The sequence below is a fragment of the Ovis canadensis genome, chromosome 20 (assembly GCF_042477335.2).
Source record: "Ovis canadensis isolate MfBH-ARS-UI-01 breed Bighorn chromosome 20, ARS-UI_OviCan_v2, whole genome shotgun sequence".
Lineage (NCBI taxonomy): Eukaryota > Metazoa > Chordata > Mammalia > Artiodactyla > Bovidae > Ovis > Ovis canadensis.
The window spans coordinates 27,135,801-27,151,850 of NC_091264.1; the positions used below are offsets into that span (position 1 = coordinate 27,135,801).

General features: G+C 46.2%; 1 protein-coding gene across 2 annotated transcripts in view; it reads left to right on the top strand.

Moving 5' to 3' along the window:
- ZFAND3 (zinc finger AN1-type containing 3) overlaps window positions 1-16,050 on the top strand; it is a 316,184-nt gene that overhangs the window by 281,653 nt on the left and 18,481 nt on the right. For both annotated transcript variants that reach the window (XM_069564258.1, XM_069564259.1), the window contains exon 5: window positions 7,003-7,170. In XM_069564258.1, the coding sequence (XP_069420359.1) occupies window positions 7,003-7,170 (168 nt within the window). The remainder of the gene's footprint in view (window positions 1-7,002; window positions 7,171-16,050) is intronic.

Here is a 16,050-nt window from a genome sequence, read left to right on the forward strand (position 1 = left end):
GCATAAATTAGATCAGATAAACAGAGAATGTTATTTTACTTAATGAGATTACGATTATTATTACAAGTGAACCTTCCTGGGCTTTTGCTTTGTTTTTTATTCTGGTGAAAGTTTTCCTTTGGTTTAGAGAGTTGAATGATCAGCAATGAAGAGATGTCTTAGGAATAATTAGCAACAGTGTAGAGTTCATCAGGAGGGGCAGGGCAATCAAAAACCATCAGGAAGCTATCGGGAAGGAGATAATGGGAGAGGCGACTTGTGGCCTTCTGGGACCAACTTTAGTCATAGGCAGTGCCATTAGACTAAGAAATCATGGGCTAAGACACTGACAGCTAACTCATCTCCCAACGCTCACCTAAGCACACCGTTCCTTGCTGAGGCGCAGGTGAACTGCAGCCTGATGTCCTGTATGGCAGGTGCGTAGTAGGGCAAGTTCGAGGAAGAACCCCTCCTCCGACGGCCAAGGTGCGGTGGGAACTGGGCTGACAACCCAGCGCTTGCCCTTCCTCACCTGCCCTGACTTGTGCCAGGCCTCCAGCCGTGTAGGTTTGTTAGGGACTTGTCAGAAGTTTTAATTTCTGGTCTCAAATATGAAACAGAGAAAGTGTCCAGTTAAATCTCTTTCCTTACCAGTAAATGACACCATTAAAAATAGGGATAGATGAAACTGAGAAACAATCCATCAGTCCAGGAGGATGGTATATTCCATGGGAAAACCAACCAGGACTGTCCAGAAGTCCCTGTCATTTGAATAAATGAACAAGCGACCAGTTTGAGGGGCATTCTGTTCCAGACTAAAGGAGGCCTAGATCCACACATGACGCCTGCAGCCTGATTGGACATGCCTTTGAAACAACGAAGATCAGCGTTGGAAACAGTGGAGACAATTCAGATATGGACCGAGTGTTAGGTGACACTGGGCATTATGCTTCATGTTCTTAGGTGTGATATTTTGGTCATGTAAGGAAATGCCCTTATTAATAAATGTGTATATGTGAGGTATTTTGATGTTTGCAGGTTATTTTCAGATGGTTGGGTATTGCATGAGTATATGGAGGAGAGAGAGAAAGCAGTGTGACAGATTATTTGTTGAATCTGAATGGTGTGTATAAAGGTGTTTATTGTGCTATTTGAATTTTTCTATATTTTTGAAAATGTTCAAAATAAAAGGGTAAAAGCTGACTACATGCTTCTTGGGGATGAGTTGGAGGTCTGCTTTCAGTCTTGAGGCTGTGATGGAGGAGACCACCGCCCTCACGATAAGGAGCAAGTGTTATCTTGAGGGAATAGCCTGGAGGAATGGGGCTGTTGATGGAAGGAGAGGGAGTCTTAGTCCACAGCAGCACTGTCTGGCAATTTGAGAACACTTCTAGAAAGCTTGTGGTGTAAGACATGGCATCGTAGGAGCAGATCAAGCTAAATTCACCTTTGTATTGTATTTCAAATGAAAATGGAGGCATTCTCCACAAAATTTTAATAATTGACCTCTTCCAAAGAGTCGAACTTCTTTGTTTGTATAACAGCTTTTTAACACATGTGATCTTCGGAAATAGTTCTAGGACCATGAGGAAGATAAGAAAGGAGGGGGCAATTCCAGTCGGATAAAATGGAAACAGAATTTTAATGGGTAATGAGGGAGTTTTCTCTCCTGAAGTCTTCATGACACACAGAGTTAAGAAGCTGGGAGAGGAGGAAGCTAATCCCTGCACACACTGAAAGCCAGCATGAGAAGAAACAGAGAAAGTACCTTTCAGACAGATTTTTATGAAGTGTCTTTTATCCATTTTTCCAGTGAGAATGTGGTGTTTTTCATGGACAGAGGTTTTAGCAGCTTAAGCCTTCTTTTAAATGGTCGAAGGAGAGATGGCAGTGATGTGCGAGGGTTCATTAATTATTGCTCTTACCGATGTTTGCACAGGCTGTTGGGATCATAAATGTCAATCTGTCAAGAGGCTGTGATAGGTTCTAAAAAAACTGATTGAGCACCTGAGAAGCTGTCACAGAGCCGGAGATTAAACAGATTCATCTCTCTTAGAAGTAAGGGAAGGTGTGGGTGAAGCGAATAGAAGATGCTTCCTTTCCTTCCTGGCCACGTCGCTGTGCCCACTCTCCTCTGCTCAGCTCCAAGTGCTGCCTCGTGCAGACGGTCAGGACGCCCCGGCGCCGCGCCGAGGTGTCAGGGCCATGACCAAGGTTAGCCCTGTCGGTTGTGTGCGGGCTGCCGGCTGCACAGCGCGGGAGACTCAGGGAGACTGGGGTTCACTCCTGACAGCCCTGGCACAGTTTATTTGGGGATCTTCAGGAGGGAGCGTGAGTAACAGAGACAAGGACAGTGACAGTAAGGAACAAACGTGGATTTCTGTCAGAGGCGAGACAGGATTTTAGAAGAAGGAGGGCTGTTTGTTGTCTCCAGTCAAGTTTTCCAGTTAAACTGTATTCCTAAATTGAAAGTCTTTCCTCCACTATTCTCTATTGGCTGGGAAAGTACAATTAGAAGGTTTCTTCTCTTCAGAGGATTGTATGTTTTAAAAATCATGGTACTTGTTTCTCTGTCACAAAGCAACGATTACCTTTAGGAAAGTGAAATGCTTTAAGATTTTCCTTTCTAATTTAATCACACTGTGACTCTTGATCGGACTTTCCTTTGACTAGAAGATCTGACGTGGCGTCTCCCTCAGGCGGGTGAGTGTAGACAGAAGAAGGAGGGGGTCTGCTGAGCGTCAGGATCTGTGGGCCGGGCATGGGCGTGCGGGCAGCTCTCGTGTGGGTACACACAGGCTAGATTATGTTCTCGGGGAAGAGCATACTGGGGAAAAATGGGCTTTGTTGGCCCTTTATGAAGGACCTTAATTAGAAGTCACTCGTAACTCCTGGGGTGGGAAGTTTCCAGCCTGCCACCACACTCCTGCTGCTAATGAGCATGCTCCTTGCAAGGACGAGTTTCTTCTGACAGTTAGAGCTGCGTATGAGAGTTATTTCTGTTCACCTTTCTCTCTGCATTTAACCCTTACTGCCCACGTTCAGATTATGCAAATGGACTGGTAGGTGTTTTCCATCATAGTTGAGGAGTTGAAAATGCTTCAGGGTAACAAGAACGATGTTTCTGAGCAAGAAGTAAATAATCAAAGTTTAATTTATTCAGACAGACAGTAGATGAGGGTTCCTTTAGTGTTGACCATAATTGGATCTTTTCTTTCTGATGGTCCTTTTTAAATTGGCATGAAATTTATAATTGAATAGTTGAATTATTTAGTTCATTATTATGTAATTAAAATCCCTGTCCTGGACATCTGTTTCTCTTATTTGGGCCTCTCCCCCCATGGCACAGGTTTCATTAAGTAATTAGCAGAGGAGTTGTAAGTTTCTTATGCAGTCGTGATGATGATCCTGTAGACTGCTGTTTATTTCATCAGCTTCTAATTAAAACACTAAGTTGACTTGTGAGGAAATGGCAAGGAATGGTTTGCTTCTCCAGGAAGTTATATATAACACAGTCACCTTCCTGGATGGCAGCTTGTGGAGGGTGGTGAACAGTCCTTGTGGTAGGGGGCATCAAGGGGACAGGATTCCACTCCACTTAATAGACCATTGACTGAGTGCAGGGTAAGTGGGTATATTCCAGAACGCTAAGGTTGTGAGTCTCTCAATGTCTAGGAGCGATTCCTTGATTCTGAAAAAGGACACATTCTGGTAAACCTTTCATCTTAGTTTAGACGTGCTGAGGACTGCTTCTTGTGACTCGGGCTTGCACCGATGCAAGCGTTGACTCTCGGAGGACTGACTTGCTGAGTGCTGTTCCTTTAGGAGGGCCAGTGCAGTGCCGCCAGAGGCTGTTACAGCATGGAAGACCTCCCTGCTGACCTGTTGTTTCAGGAATATCCCCTGCACCCTGCCTTCCAGAACAAATAACACTGTGGTCTTCATATGTAAAGTGGAGTGGGTAAAGGAAAATTTCAGGATGGGACCATGCAGACTTACTCTAGTTTTTTTTTTTTTTTTTTAATAAATACTCACTGGTCAGACAAGATGGGGAATTAGAAGAAAAGAAATCGGTCTTGGACAGGCATATCCTAATTTGGGGGGTTCCATCAACTGGGTTTGGTGATGATTAATGATGATTATGATTATATAAATATGAATTCTGTTTCTCAATCTTAGAAATCATATATTAAAAAATACTATCTTCATATATCACTCTCTTGCTCATTTGCAAGTGGTTAGCCATTGATGGTATTGACATACTGAAAGTAAACTGTCTTTTTGTAGCAGAGGCTTGCTTTAGAAATGGAAACGGGTGCCATATAGGTAGACAGCACATTTGACAGTTTGGAACAGACTCACTTTGGAGACAGCTTTGAATGTGAACATTGCAGTTTCAAACACAAGCTCAGTTGTATCAGATCACAGTGCAAATGAAAGAAGATCCGAGTGGCCCTTCCTTCTTAAAGGTGTGCTGGTATCATGTCATGGCCCTCTGGAGGCTGCAGCCACTTCCCCTTCTTAGCCATTTCCCCTAATCTCTCCTCAGCACCCGCGCCCGCCCAGAATTGGGGGATAATTTCTTACATAGATGCTCCAAATGTAGGACCTTCTCTCAGAAAAAAATGCCATTTTTCTGTTTCGATTTTTACTCTAGAATTTTCTGTTTTTGTCACCCAATGGAAAAAAGTCTAAATAGGGTTATTAATACAAATAATGCCTTGGTTGGTTGGTTTGTGTGTTTTTAAAAAGGACCCCTGGAGAGCAGTGTGGCCCCTGCCTGGTATATTTCTTTTGGCAGGCTGCTTTGTAATGATTTACATTTAAATTGTTGCTTGTTGCTTTTGTAGGGGAAGAGGGGGGGTCTGGTGTGTCTGGCTGCCTCAGTCCTCACACCGGTTGGGTTTGGACAGCTTTGCTCAGCAGAGCTGGGAAATAGGCTGAACTTGGCTTTCAATTGTTTTCATCAGAGGCCTTGTTTAGTTGGTTTGTATTGGGGAAAAATGTCATGTAGGACTGCAAGAACTAAATGAAATGAAAAGTGAAGTTTACAGTCGCTGTGAATGGTGCGTGCCTTCTGACAGCCAGTGCGCGGTGCGGTGGGATGGCGGCCGTGGGGAACCGTTGCATTTGCCCCCGTCGGGGCCAGTAGGTGCTAGGGCGACATGCAGCATCGACTCCACACAGAGTGGGGCTAGGAGAGGGATACAGGCAGCCTTCCCTGAAACACCGCCAGAATTCCCTGCAGATCCGGTGGGTAAGACTCCGAGTGTGCTTCCGCTGCAGGGGCCACGGATCCAATCCCTGGTCGGGGAGCTAAGATCCTGCATGCTTCACGGTGCAGCCAAAAGAAAAAAGAAGTGCAGCTAACAGCCTGCTGGTTCTCACTGGAGCACAGTATGTAGAAAATCAGGACTGCCTAAGGAGAGGATTCATTCATGCGAGAAATAATGAGTTTAGGCAAAGGGGGCGCTTTAGAGAACAAAGCAGGTGAAACTTGCTGCCCTCCAGGAGCCTACATTCTCCTGGAGGATAAAGTGAAAAGACAGTGCTGTGGAGGAACAAAAGGCAGGAAGAGTGGGCAGGGGTGGTCTGCATAAGGTTTTCAGGGAAGAAGACCTCATTGAAAATATTGCTTTAAAGACTTAAGAGGTGAGATCCCCTGTGGATCTGGGCAAAGAGTATTCCAGTCAAAGGGAACAGAAGGTGCGAAGGCCCTGGGGTAGGAGAGTCAGCAGGCCAGTGTGGATGGAGCAGAGGGCAAGAGCAGCAGGGGACAGGGCCAGAGGAGGGCCCACCATGCAGGGCCTTTCTGAGTGTCGAAGGAGTATCTGAACTTCTCCTCCAAGAAAGGGGGCTGTTAGGATTCTGATCAGGAGAGTGAAATGATTCTACCTTGATTTTTAGCAGGGTTGCTTGGCTGCCTGATGGAGAATAGACTGTAGGGACAAGGGGAAGGGCAGGGAGGTGGGTTAAGAAGCTACTCAGCTAGGCTGGCAGAGATGGTGATGGCCTGGACCAGTGTGGTGGTCGTGGTGGGGTGAGAACGTGTGGGATCTGGGTTTGTTTTGAAGAAGATCATTTGGGAGATTCTCTTCCAGAGGTGGTTCAGCACAGATCACTTTGGAACCTTGGTTATGCCGTGACAGTAATTCCAGGCGCATGGAGCCCCACAAGAGCTGGCTCTTTTTTTGTTTTGAAGGCAAGTTATTTACAGCCTGCCTGTGACATGAACTTCAAACTTCACTTCACTTTACTTTTTAAGGTTATACAAAACAGTTGTTGCACCCTACACCACCAGCCCCCACTACCTCCGCCATCTCCCACCCCACTAATTTGACTCTGGCCCTGGGGTTGTAGTACCAGGCGCTGTCTCTGCCCACCCCATGAAGGAGGCCGTGGAACAGCTTGCTTGAGAACAGGCAAGGACACTTCTTCCCTCTGAGTAAACTGGCACAGTCTTCAGTATTGGAGCCTGATTCTTGTGCATTTAGTTGTGCATAGGAATAGAAAAGTATTTTTACTAGAAAAGAATATGGATCAGCCATGAAAGACTGATTTTAGGTACAGAATTGTGCTAAGTATGGTGATATAAAGAAATAGTAGACGTAGTCCCTTCTCTGGTGAATTGTAGTTTACTTGAGGACAGAGATCCCAGAAGAGATAACCAGTACAAGTAATGAACCCAAAGGAGGGGTACAGAGAGAGGGGTCCTGTTTCCAGCTTAAATGGTCTCCTCGTCGGCATGGCTGTTTTAAAAAATGACATAGAACTGATGTTTGCTCAGCCACCCCACCCTCCTCGCTCAGGCCTCGCTCAGGGGAGGTCAGCTCTGAAGGTGCACGGTTGTGACAATTTGTGCCTCCTAGACCAGGCCAGTCAGAACTGGCTCTGGCTCACACAGGTCCGGCGCTTGGACAAGGGCAGTAGCCTGGTCCGGAGCGTGCCTGGCAGGAGATTAGTCCGCTCTGGCTCGCCAGGCCAGGCACTAACCCTGACGCCCAAATGTGTTGCTTTGTGCAGATTCACAGTCTGAGAGTGAGGCTTCGCCAGCAAAACGGCCACGACCACTGGAGAACACTGAACGACCCGAGGAGGCCAGCCGGTCTAAACAGAAAAGTCGACGTCGGTGCTTCCAGTGCCAAACCAAACTGGAGCTGGTGCAGCAGGAACTGGGATCGTGCCGCTGCGGTAAGCACCCAGCGGGGGTGTGGGGTGGGGCGTTCACTTCTGAGAGGCTGAGCTCCTGGCTTCTCCCCCTGAGTACCTCCCTGCAGGCTGTAGGTTTGGAGCTCAGGAAATCGGGAGTAGAGGAGTCTTATTTCTAAACACCCCTGATTTTCTTCGGACATAACAAAAAAGGCTAAAACTCCGCGACTACCCTTACACGTAGCGCATTAGCGTTGCGTTGTCACTGCGCTCAGCTCCTCCCCGCTGCGTATTCCCGGTTCCTTCTCATTGATGACTTATTTGGAAGTTAACCAAACCAGTGAAACTCTGGGATATGTACCGTAAAATTCATATATTAATTTTGAATGAGCTTCTTGCTATGTATAATAAATGGACGATTTCTCCCCCATATCCCTTTTTAAAGTTTGACTAGAAAATTATTTTCCTTGAACCATAATTCATTGTCAGTTAACCCCTTGGAATAGCATTAAAGTAACCTTTCCTTTGGTGTTATTCAGTGTAATACCAACTCTTAGAGTTGCTGCAAAGGGGTGTCCTTGTTAAAACTTCATGCCTGCCCACGGTGGAGCAGAGCTTAGAGCGACGCTTCTTCTCCCTCTGACCACGTGCATCACGAATTGTTCGCTGTGTTTAGGCTGACTGCAGTGTTTCTGGATTGTGAAATTATGGTTTGGGACAGAGCTCTCATCAGGCACGCTGGCTCTGGCCTCCAAGAGCCCTGTATCCTTTCTAAAGCTCAGAAGTGAGCTTTAGAAACCTCCTTGTGCTTGGGTGGCCGTAGATCTCCTGTGAGCGCTGATGCTGGTACCCAGGACTAGGTGGCTCTCCCAGCAGTCAGATAGTCACTCAAAGCCCTTCATCGTGTGAAGAGATGGTCGTGGCTGCTCCTTGTCCCTCAATTACCTGTCCTGCTGGAATTGAGGAGGATGGGAGGGTGTTCCAGCGTCTCACGGAGACGAAGTAAGAACCCCTTTCCTGCCGTGACTAGAAATCCGTTGCATGCTGTGGTGTGTGGTACTCGGCAATATCAGAAACGTGCTCAGCGCAGAGTGGGGCTGGCATGTGGAGTCTGGGTGTCACCAGAGAGGTGCGACATTTTGGCCTGACATTAATTTATCCTATTCAGTGTTTGTGTGAGAGCGTGGGGAGAGAGGTGGGGTGAGACGTGGGTGGAGGCCACTGGCAGAATTTTCAGGCCTTGCCTGTTTCCCTCAGTGTGGGGCAGTTCAGCTGAGCCCAGAACCTTACTCCTAGGTTGTGTCTTGGTCAGCCCTGCCAGGTCACGTAAACTTCTTGACGAGGTGGTGAAGGAATGCTGTGGTTAGCTGAGGAAACTCTGGGATCTGCTGGCTAACCAGCTTTGCCCGCAGTGGTTTGTCTGATCTTTTGTCTGCGTGTTCTTGCTCTGGTCTTACGTGGCCCATCGCGGGCTTCAGCAGTTCAGTTTGTTACCAGCGTTGTGAGGCTCCCCTGACCAAATGGTTGCTTTTGTAACACAGGCCTTTGGGGATTCCTAAATTAGAATCATGGGATTTTCCTGTACCTTACATTCTTCTTTCCTCCTCGAAAGTAACTGAATTCTGGGTATTACATGGGATTTGCCCTAGTGGGTCAAGCAGTCTGTCCATCCCGTGAGCCGCCTTGCCTCTGGCAGTGGCTGATACCTCCTCTCCTCGTCAGGTAAGCAATGAGAATTCACAGATTAGCGCTGAGAGACCCAGAGGTCTTGTTGCCAAGTTTCCACTTTGTCCTTGAGCTTTGATGCAAACCGCCTCATTTCCCAAGGCCTTCAGCACCCGGCTGAAAGTATCTAGAAGTGGGCGCTGGACGGCTTCATGTGTCCCTAGAGTGAGGTGAGCCGGCCGGCCTGGTAAGCGCAGATTCCCCTGCTGCGCGCGCCACCGCTCAGCAGGAGGCTGGCTCCTAAGTAAGTGCTGATCCTTTGCCACAGACGTGCATTCTTTTCAGGTGATATAACACGTGTCCCTTGGCTTGTGCCCCATACTGAGGGTCTGCTTATAGAGATTCGATTTTTCTGCTGGAGACGAAAGCCCTGAGCTTTCTGCAGTCTCTCCAGATGTAGCCTTCCCAGAGAGAGCTGGGCACTCAGCTGGACCCACAGAGAACATCACACTTACGTGCCCAGAAAGACTGAGTCAGCTGCCACACTTGAAAAGACAAAGGACCGCGATGGGAGCACACACCTCTAGGACTGTCTGCGACAAGTAGCTTGTGTTCCTCCTCCTGTCTGCTTGGATCTCGCAGGGAAAGGTGAGTTCTGTAGTTACTTCCTTGAGGCTGCACAGAGTGCTGGAGAGACACTGAACTGCCCAGGAAGGCTTTAGAGGAGGGGAAACACAGTAATTTACTCCTGAAAGTGAAGACTCGGGAAGGCAGTTTAAACTCAAACAGAACACCTCTCCACTGCAGAAAGCCTTTATATATATATGTTCACAATCTTTTTCACAATCTTTTTTTCCATTCCCCTTCCACTCTGTACAGGTTATTAACTGCTGACAAGAAATTCACATCTCATAAATAATGCTTAAGAGCCATTGCTATATAAATTGAATGTGTTATGAATTGTGATGGGCCTTTTTGTAGCATTCAGTGCCTAGAGCAGGAAGAACAGAGGATGTCATTTTCATTAATTTCTAATGAGGTGCCAATTAAAGACAGGGAGGACGCTCCGAAGGGAAGAGTGGCCGAGCTCCCCGGAATCCTCCGCCTGGGGCTGTCATCCAAACACTGCCAGCAAGCCTCCTCTAAAAATTCCATTAAATCACAGTCTCATCGAGAGCACACAGACACATTCAGCTCCCCTTTGATCTTCAAAAGAGCAATTTGTAAGGCGAGTTCTGAGCCTTCTCACATAGGGAACAGCTAGAGGTGATAGGAATTGTTAATTGCCAAGACACTCCATGGTCTTTCAACGAAGAGGTGAATTTTGAAGATGAATTCTCCTCTGCCTCGCTGCGACGAGATAACCTTTAAGTCAACAATACCAAAGTAACACCCTCTTCCTGTGAAATCTTTCTGGGTGCCAATTAGAAAAGGCGTGTGGTGCGGCTGGAATGATACCCTGCATCCCAGTGTCTCTTCAGCGCCTTAACTTCTCAAGATGGAAAACAACTCCATAAACATGGATTTATTTGTTTCATTTTCAGCTCAGTAGGCAGATTGATCAGCCTGTTGTTGTTACAGGGGCCTTTTCTCTCCCACTGCCACCTAGAGAGGGTTCTTCTGAAACCTGGCCATCCTCTTCAAATCTGGGCCATATCAGAGCCACGTGACTGCTGTGTTTTCTAAGCAGATCTTGCATGATGCATACCACATGATATTTAAATCACTGTGCATTGCCTCCCCAAACCACCGAATTAATTTTTAAATACCAGTCTAAGAGCTTGTGTCAGTTATTGCTTATTTTCAATTGACAGTGACTTAAACTGTGAACTGATATCCCCCCTTTTGGGACAGCAGTGCTTTTACTAACCTCTTGAGTAATCTGACTTCCTTTACTGCTTTCAAAATAAATTTTATTTTCACTGTAGAAACTCAGAGAGTGATGCTTTAGGTGGGACCTTTAGTTTATCGACTTCCAGTGCCTCAGTGGTCATTTCTGCCTTTTTATTCGCTGTCAGGCTAAATTCAGCAAGTACTTATTGAGGTATGATTTTGTATAAAGCATTTCACTAGGTTTTGTGATGACTATAGAAGCTAGAACATAGAGTGTAGGAGCTCATAGTTTAGGTCAGTGATTTCAGAGTGGACATCAGAATTGCACAGTCTGCTGGGCCAGCGCTTCTGACTCGGCGGGCCTGTGCCTGTCTGACAGGCCCCCAGGTGACGCTGGTGCAGCTGCTCCGGCACTTCTCACTCGGGGAAGCCTCTAAAATGTAGACTGGCTAGGCCTCACGCTGAACCATCAAATCAGAAAGAGTATCTGGCTATTGTTTTTAACTTTTTGAAAGTTGAAAGCTCTTTCCTAGGCTCTTCCCTGTAGCCCTCTATCCCCATAAACTCCAGTGAGTATTTCCTCAGGATAATTATTCTATATAAGGATAGCACAGTTACCAGCTTTAGCAAACTGACACTGATGCTTCTATCAAATCTATTGTCCATATTCTGGCTTTGCTAGTTGATCTCGTAATGTACTTTGTAACAGCACCCCACTCCAGTACCCTTGCCTGGAAAATCCCATGGACGGAGGAGCCTGGTAGGCTGCAGTCCGTGGAGTCGCTAAGAGTCAGACACGACTGAGCTACTTCACTTTCTCTTTTTACCTTCATGCATTGGAGGAGGAAATGGCAACCCACTCCAGGGTTCTTGCCTGGAGAATCCCAGGGGCGGGGGAGCCTGGTGGGCTGCCGTCTGTGGGGTTGCACAGAGTCGGACACGGCTGAAGCGACTTAGCGGCGGCAGCAGCAGCAGCAGTGTGGAACCCAGTCCATGATCAAGCATTGTGTTTAGTTGTCACACCTCTTAAAGACTCTTAAGTTGGAGTGTTTTCATTGTCTTTCTTTGTTTTTAGTGATCACTGGCATTTTTAAAGACTACATGTCTCTACCCCCTTCTCCTTACCCTTCCCACCCCCACCCCCTCATTTTTCCCTTCTTTTTTTTTTTTAATAGAGCACTCCTCATTTGGGGTTCGTCTGATGTTTCTTCACGCGGATGCTGATATATTCCCCTCAGGGTTCTACACTGAGAGATGTGATAGTCACTCAGTCGTGTCTGACTCTTTGCAAGCCATGGACTGTAGCCCGCCAGGCTCCTGTGTCCATGGAATTCTCTAGGCAGGAATGCTGGAGTGGGTAGCTATGTCCCCCTCCAAGGGGTCATCCTGACCCAGGGACTGACTGATGTCTCTAAAACTAGGGTGTTCTTGCCATTCTAACTAGTTAAGCATCTGTGGGAAACCCTTTGACTATATAATGTCCTAATCCTCATCAAAAATATCTCCTAGATTGAGCATCCACTGATGCTTCTTGCCTGAACCGATCTTTACTGTGATGGTTGTGCAAGGATGCTATTCTGACTCCAGTCCTCTGCATTCAGCATTTGCATCCTCCTCCCGTGTTTATCTCTTGTTGATATGAACTCATGGGCTTTATGTTTTTTCAGTGGCTTATAATTCACTGCTGTACTTAATTATTTTGTTGCTCAAATTGTCTCAGATTTGGCCAATAAAATTCCTTTGAGCTGAATTCCATGTTTTTGTGACCTGCCTCCATTTTTTGAAAAGTATTTTCCTACTCTCTGGCACAACTTGATGTATTCTGGGTGATCTTGTACTTAACCTTTGCCTCATCCTGGAATCAGCTAGTTTTTCAAGGATCCTCAAGGTGATTTAAATATGCATTCAAGTAGAAATTTGCTGGTCCCAAGTGGAAGGCAGTCACATGCATGGAATCACCGGCATCCAGGGCAGCCTGCCATGAGTTTTGATCATGGTGCATGCCACATGTTATGGGGATCTGGGGAGGGAGAGGTTAATTCCAACTGGCAGACTCTGCACAGGATTCCACAGTAGGGGCATAGGAGGAAGGGTGGGACTTAGAAGTGCAGAAAGAGGGACTGCGTGGACCAAGCTGGGTGGTGGTCTGCAGGTGACCTCTGTGCAGCCTGATGGAGCTTCGGGGTTGAGTGATGAGCGAATGCTCAAAAGAGAGGGAAGAGATTCCAGATTCCAGTCTGGAGAGTGTGGACATCGGTTTGCAGTGAAAACCAGTGATTTTGAATGTGGGCAACACGATCTTTTTTTTTTTCTTTTTTTCAGTTAAGCACACAGGAAAGCCCAGGGGGCTGTTGAGTTCCTTTAGAGGAATGGTCTAGGGAAGATGTGGACTGATGCACACAGTGGGAAGGATTGTGCACACACCGCAGCCGCCCCCATCCACTGGAGGGGGCTGCCTGCACGCTGAGCAGACGGTGGCATCCTCGGGTCTGGGGTGGGGCGAGAAGCTGTAGCGATTGATTATGAAGCCTGCAGGTGACCTGCGTCACCAGCATCGCAAACCACCACAAATAAGCCCACACTTAGGCCTTTATTTTAACTCTCTTTCAAGTGTGATTTAAAATTGTTAGGATGTTTGGCATCCTGTCCTGTGTCTCAAAGAATCTAAGGCAAGTTCTAGATGGGGTCTGTCAGAAAGCCTATCCAGGGAAACTGGATAGGTGTTGGTTTGGCTGGTTAGGTGTTGTTCTTACTGCCGTCCAGTGTCGAGTACATACTGTGCCCTGTGTCAGAGAGAGAGTGTGGTGACCAAGATCCCAGCCCTGTAGGGGCTCCTGTTTTTTATCCCCAGTCTGGTGGTGAAAGGCCGAAGGTGTCCCAGCAGTTCTGGGGCAGCAGCTGGGTATGTGTTTACCTTACGGTTGAAGGGAAGGAGGTGCCTGCCCACCCTCCCCAAAGCAGGAGCAGCAGTGGTGACGACAGAAAGCTGTTGATGGGAGCCTATGGGAGGCATGAGAGCAGAGAGGAGCTGAACATTTTGAGGCAGCTTCTAGTAAAATTTTCTCCCTTGCTACTCTCTTGCTTTCACTCTCACTATACTTTTACATAAACAAGAGTGTGCTTGTCCATATTCCCCATTTAATCTTTAATGTATAAGAGTTCTGGGCTAAAACCAAACAGATTAGTCCCTCTGCTGCTCTTGTAAATTGCAAGTTGAGGTGTTAGAGCAAAACAAATCAAACCTTGACTGAACACCAGCTCCATATATTTAGCCTGTTAGTTTGCTGTGTCCCAGAGACCCAGCGCACCATATGTCCTTTAACAAGATGAGAGAGAGTGGAGACACGAAGAGCCCCTCCCCAATAAAGGAGCATCAGAGACCAAGCTTCTAAAACGCAGAACGTGCAGCTCACAGTTACTGAAGCCTGTGTCAGTTGCCCGTTCGTGCCTCACTGATAGGTGCACCAGCGAACCGTTGTCTCATGAAGTGAATATTTTCCATCTGCTTAGCAAAGTTGCAACTATTTCTACAGTTCAGTCGTAGCAATAGCAACACAATAATAATTTTATAAAACTCTTTCATAAAATTACCCTGTTTATAATATTTCTTTATGGAGAGGGGAAAAATGGCTTTATTGCAAAAATAAATAAATTTTTTAAATTCTAAGAGTAAATCATTTCAGTTAGTTCTTTGCCCAGTAAGGTGTATGTGTTTTATAGGTTTTTGACATATAATTTATATATCATAAAATTGACCTGTTTTAAAGTTCAGTGAGTTTTAGTAACTAAGTTGTACAGCCCTCACCAAGTTCAGAATTTAGAATGCTTCCGTTACCCTCCAAAGTTCCCATGTGCCCCATTTTCAGTCAACCCCTACACCTGCCCCAGTTGCAGTTAACCACTGATCTGCCTCTTGATATAATTTTGCCTTTTTAGAATGTTAACATCTGTGGATTCTTGCAATGCATATATACAGTCCTGTGTGTCCACATAGTATACTGTTTTTGAGATTCATCCATACTGTTACATATCAGTAGTTCATTCCTCTTTGATGTTTAGTATTATTTCATTGTATCAATAATACCGTATTTGTTTATCCATTTACCGTTTGACATAGATTTGGGTTGTTGCCAGTTTGAGGATATTATGAGTAGAGCTGCTGTCAATATTCACTCAGAACGCTTTGTGTGGGCATGTTTTAGTTTCTTGGGCAAATACGTGAAGGTGGAATTGCCAGGTTGAAAGGTCATTAACATTTTAAAAGAAAATCCCACTAACAGTGTATTAAGGTTCCAGTTCTCCGTAGTTTGCCAGCATTTAATCTTGTCATTCTTTTTAACTTCAGCTACTCTAATGGTTGTGTGGTACCATCTCACTCTTGTGTGTTAATTTTCATTTCTCTAATGACATGCTGTTAAGCATCCTTTTCAGATGCCTTTTGGCTACTCATATATCTTCTTTTCTGAAGAGTCTGTTTATACTTCAGGTATCTTGCCCATTTGGAAAGGTTTACAGAATTGCCATTTCAACAGTGTACTAACCCCTGAAGTGTTTCAGTTTGCTGATGCTGTTGTAAACAGATGTTTTTATCTTTGGATTGTTCTCTGCTGCCGCTTAGAAATGCAGCTGGCTTGTGTATGTGATCTCTTATCTTGCAGCCTTACTGAGTTCACTTACTAGTTCTAAAAGTGAAAGTGGCTCAGTCGTGTCCAACTCTTAGTGACCCCGTGGACTGTATGCAGTCCATAGAATTCACCAAGCCAGAATACTGGAGTGGGTAGCTGTTCCCCTCTTCAGGGGATCTTCCCAATCCAGGGATCGAACCCAGGTCTCCCACATTGCAGGTGGATTCTTTACCAGCTGAGCCACTAGGGAAGCCCAAGAATACTGTAGTGGATAGCCTATCCCTTCTCCAGCAGATCTTCCCAACCCAGCAATCGAACCAGCAGATCTTCCCAACCCAGGAATCGAACCAGAGTCTCTTGAATTGCAGGCGGATTCTTTACCAGCTGATCTGCCAGGAAGCCCAGAGTGAAAGTGTTAATTGCTCACTTGTTTCCAACTCTTTGTGACCCCATAAACTGTAGCCTGCCAGGCTTCTCTGTCTGTGGAATTCTCCAGGCGAGAATATTGGAGTGGGTTACCATTTTTTCCTCCAGGGGATCTTCGCCAACCCAGGGATTGAACCCGGGTCTCTTGTATAAGAGGCAGATTCTTTGCCATCTGAGCCACCAGGGAAGCCCTTTCCAGTCTGTGTGCCTGTAACTTCTTTTCTTGTGTTACTGCACTGGCTAGCAGTAACTCCTCGCCCTTTCTTGATCTCAGGTAGAAAACATTCAGTTTTGTTTTGTTTCTAGCATTCATGTATGATTTGGCTGTAGGTTTTTCATAGCTGGCCTGACAAAGTTTAATAGTTGTTACCTG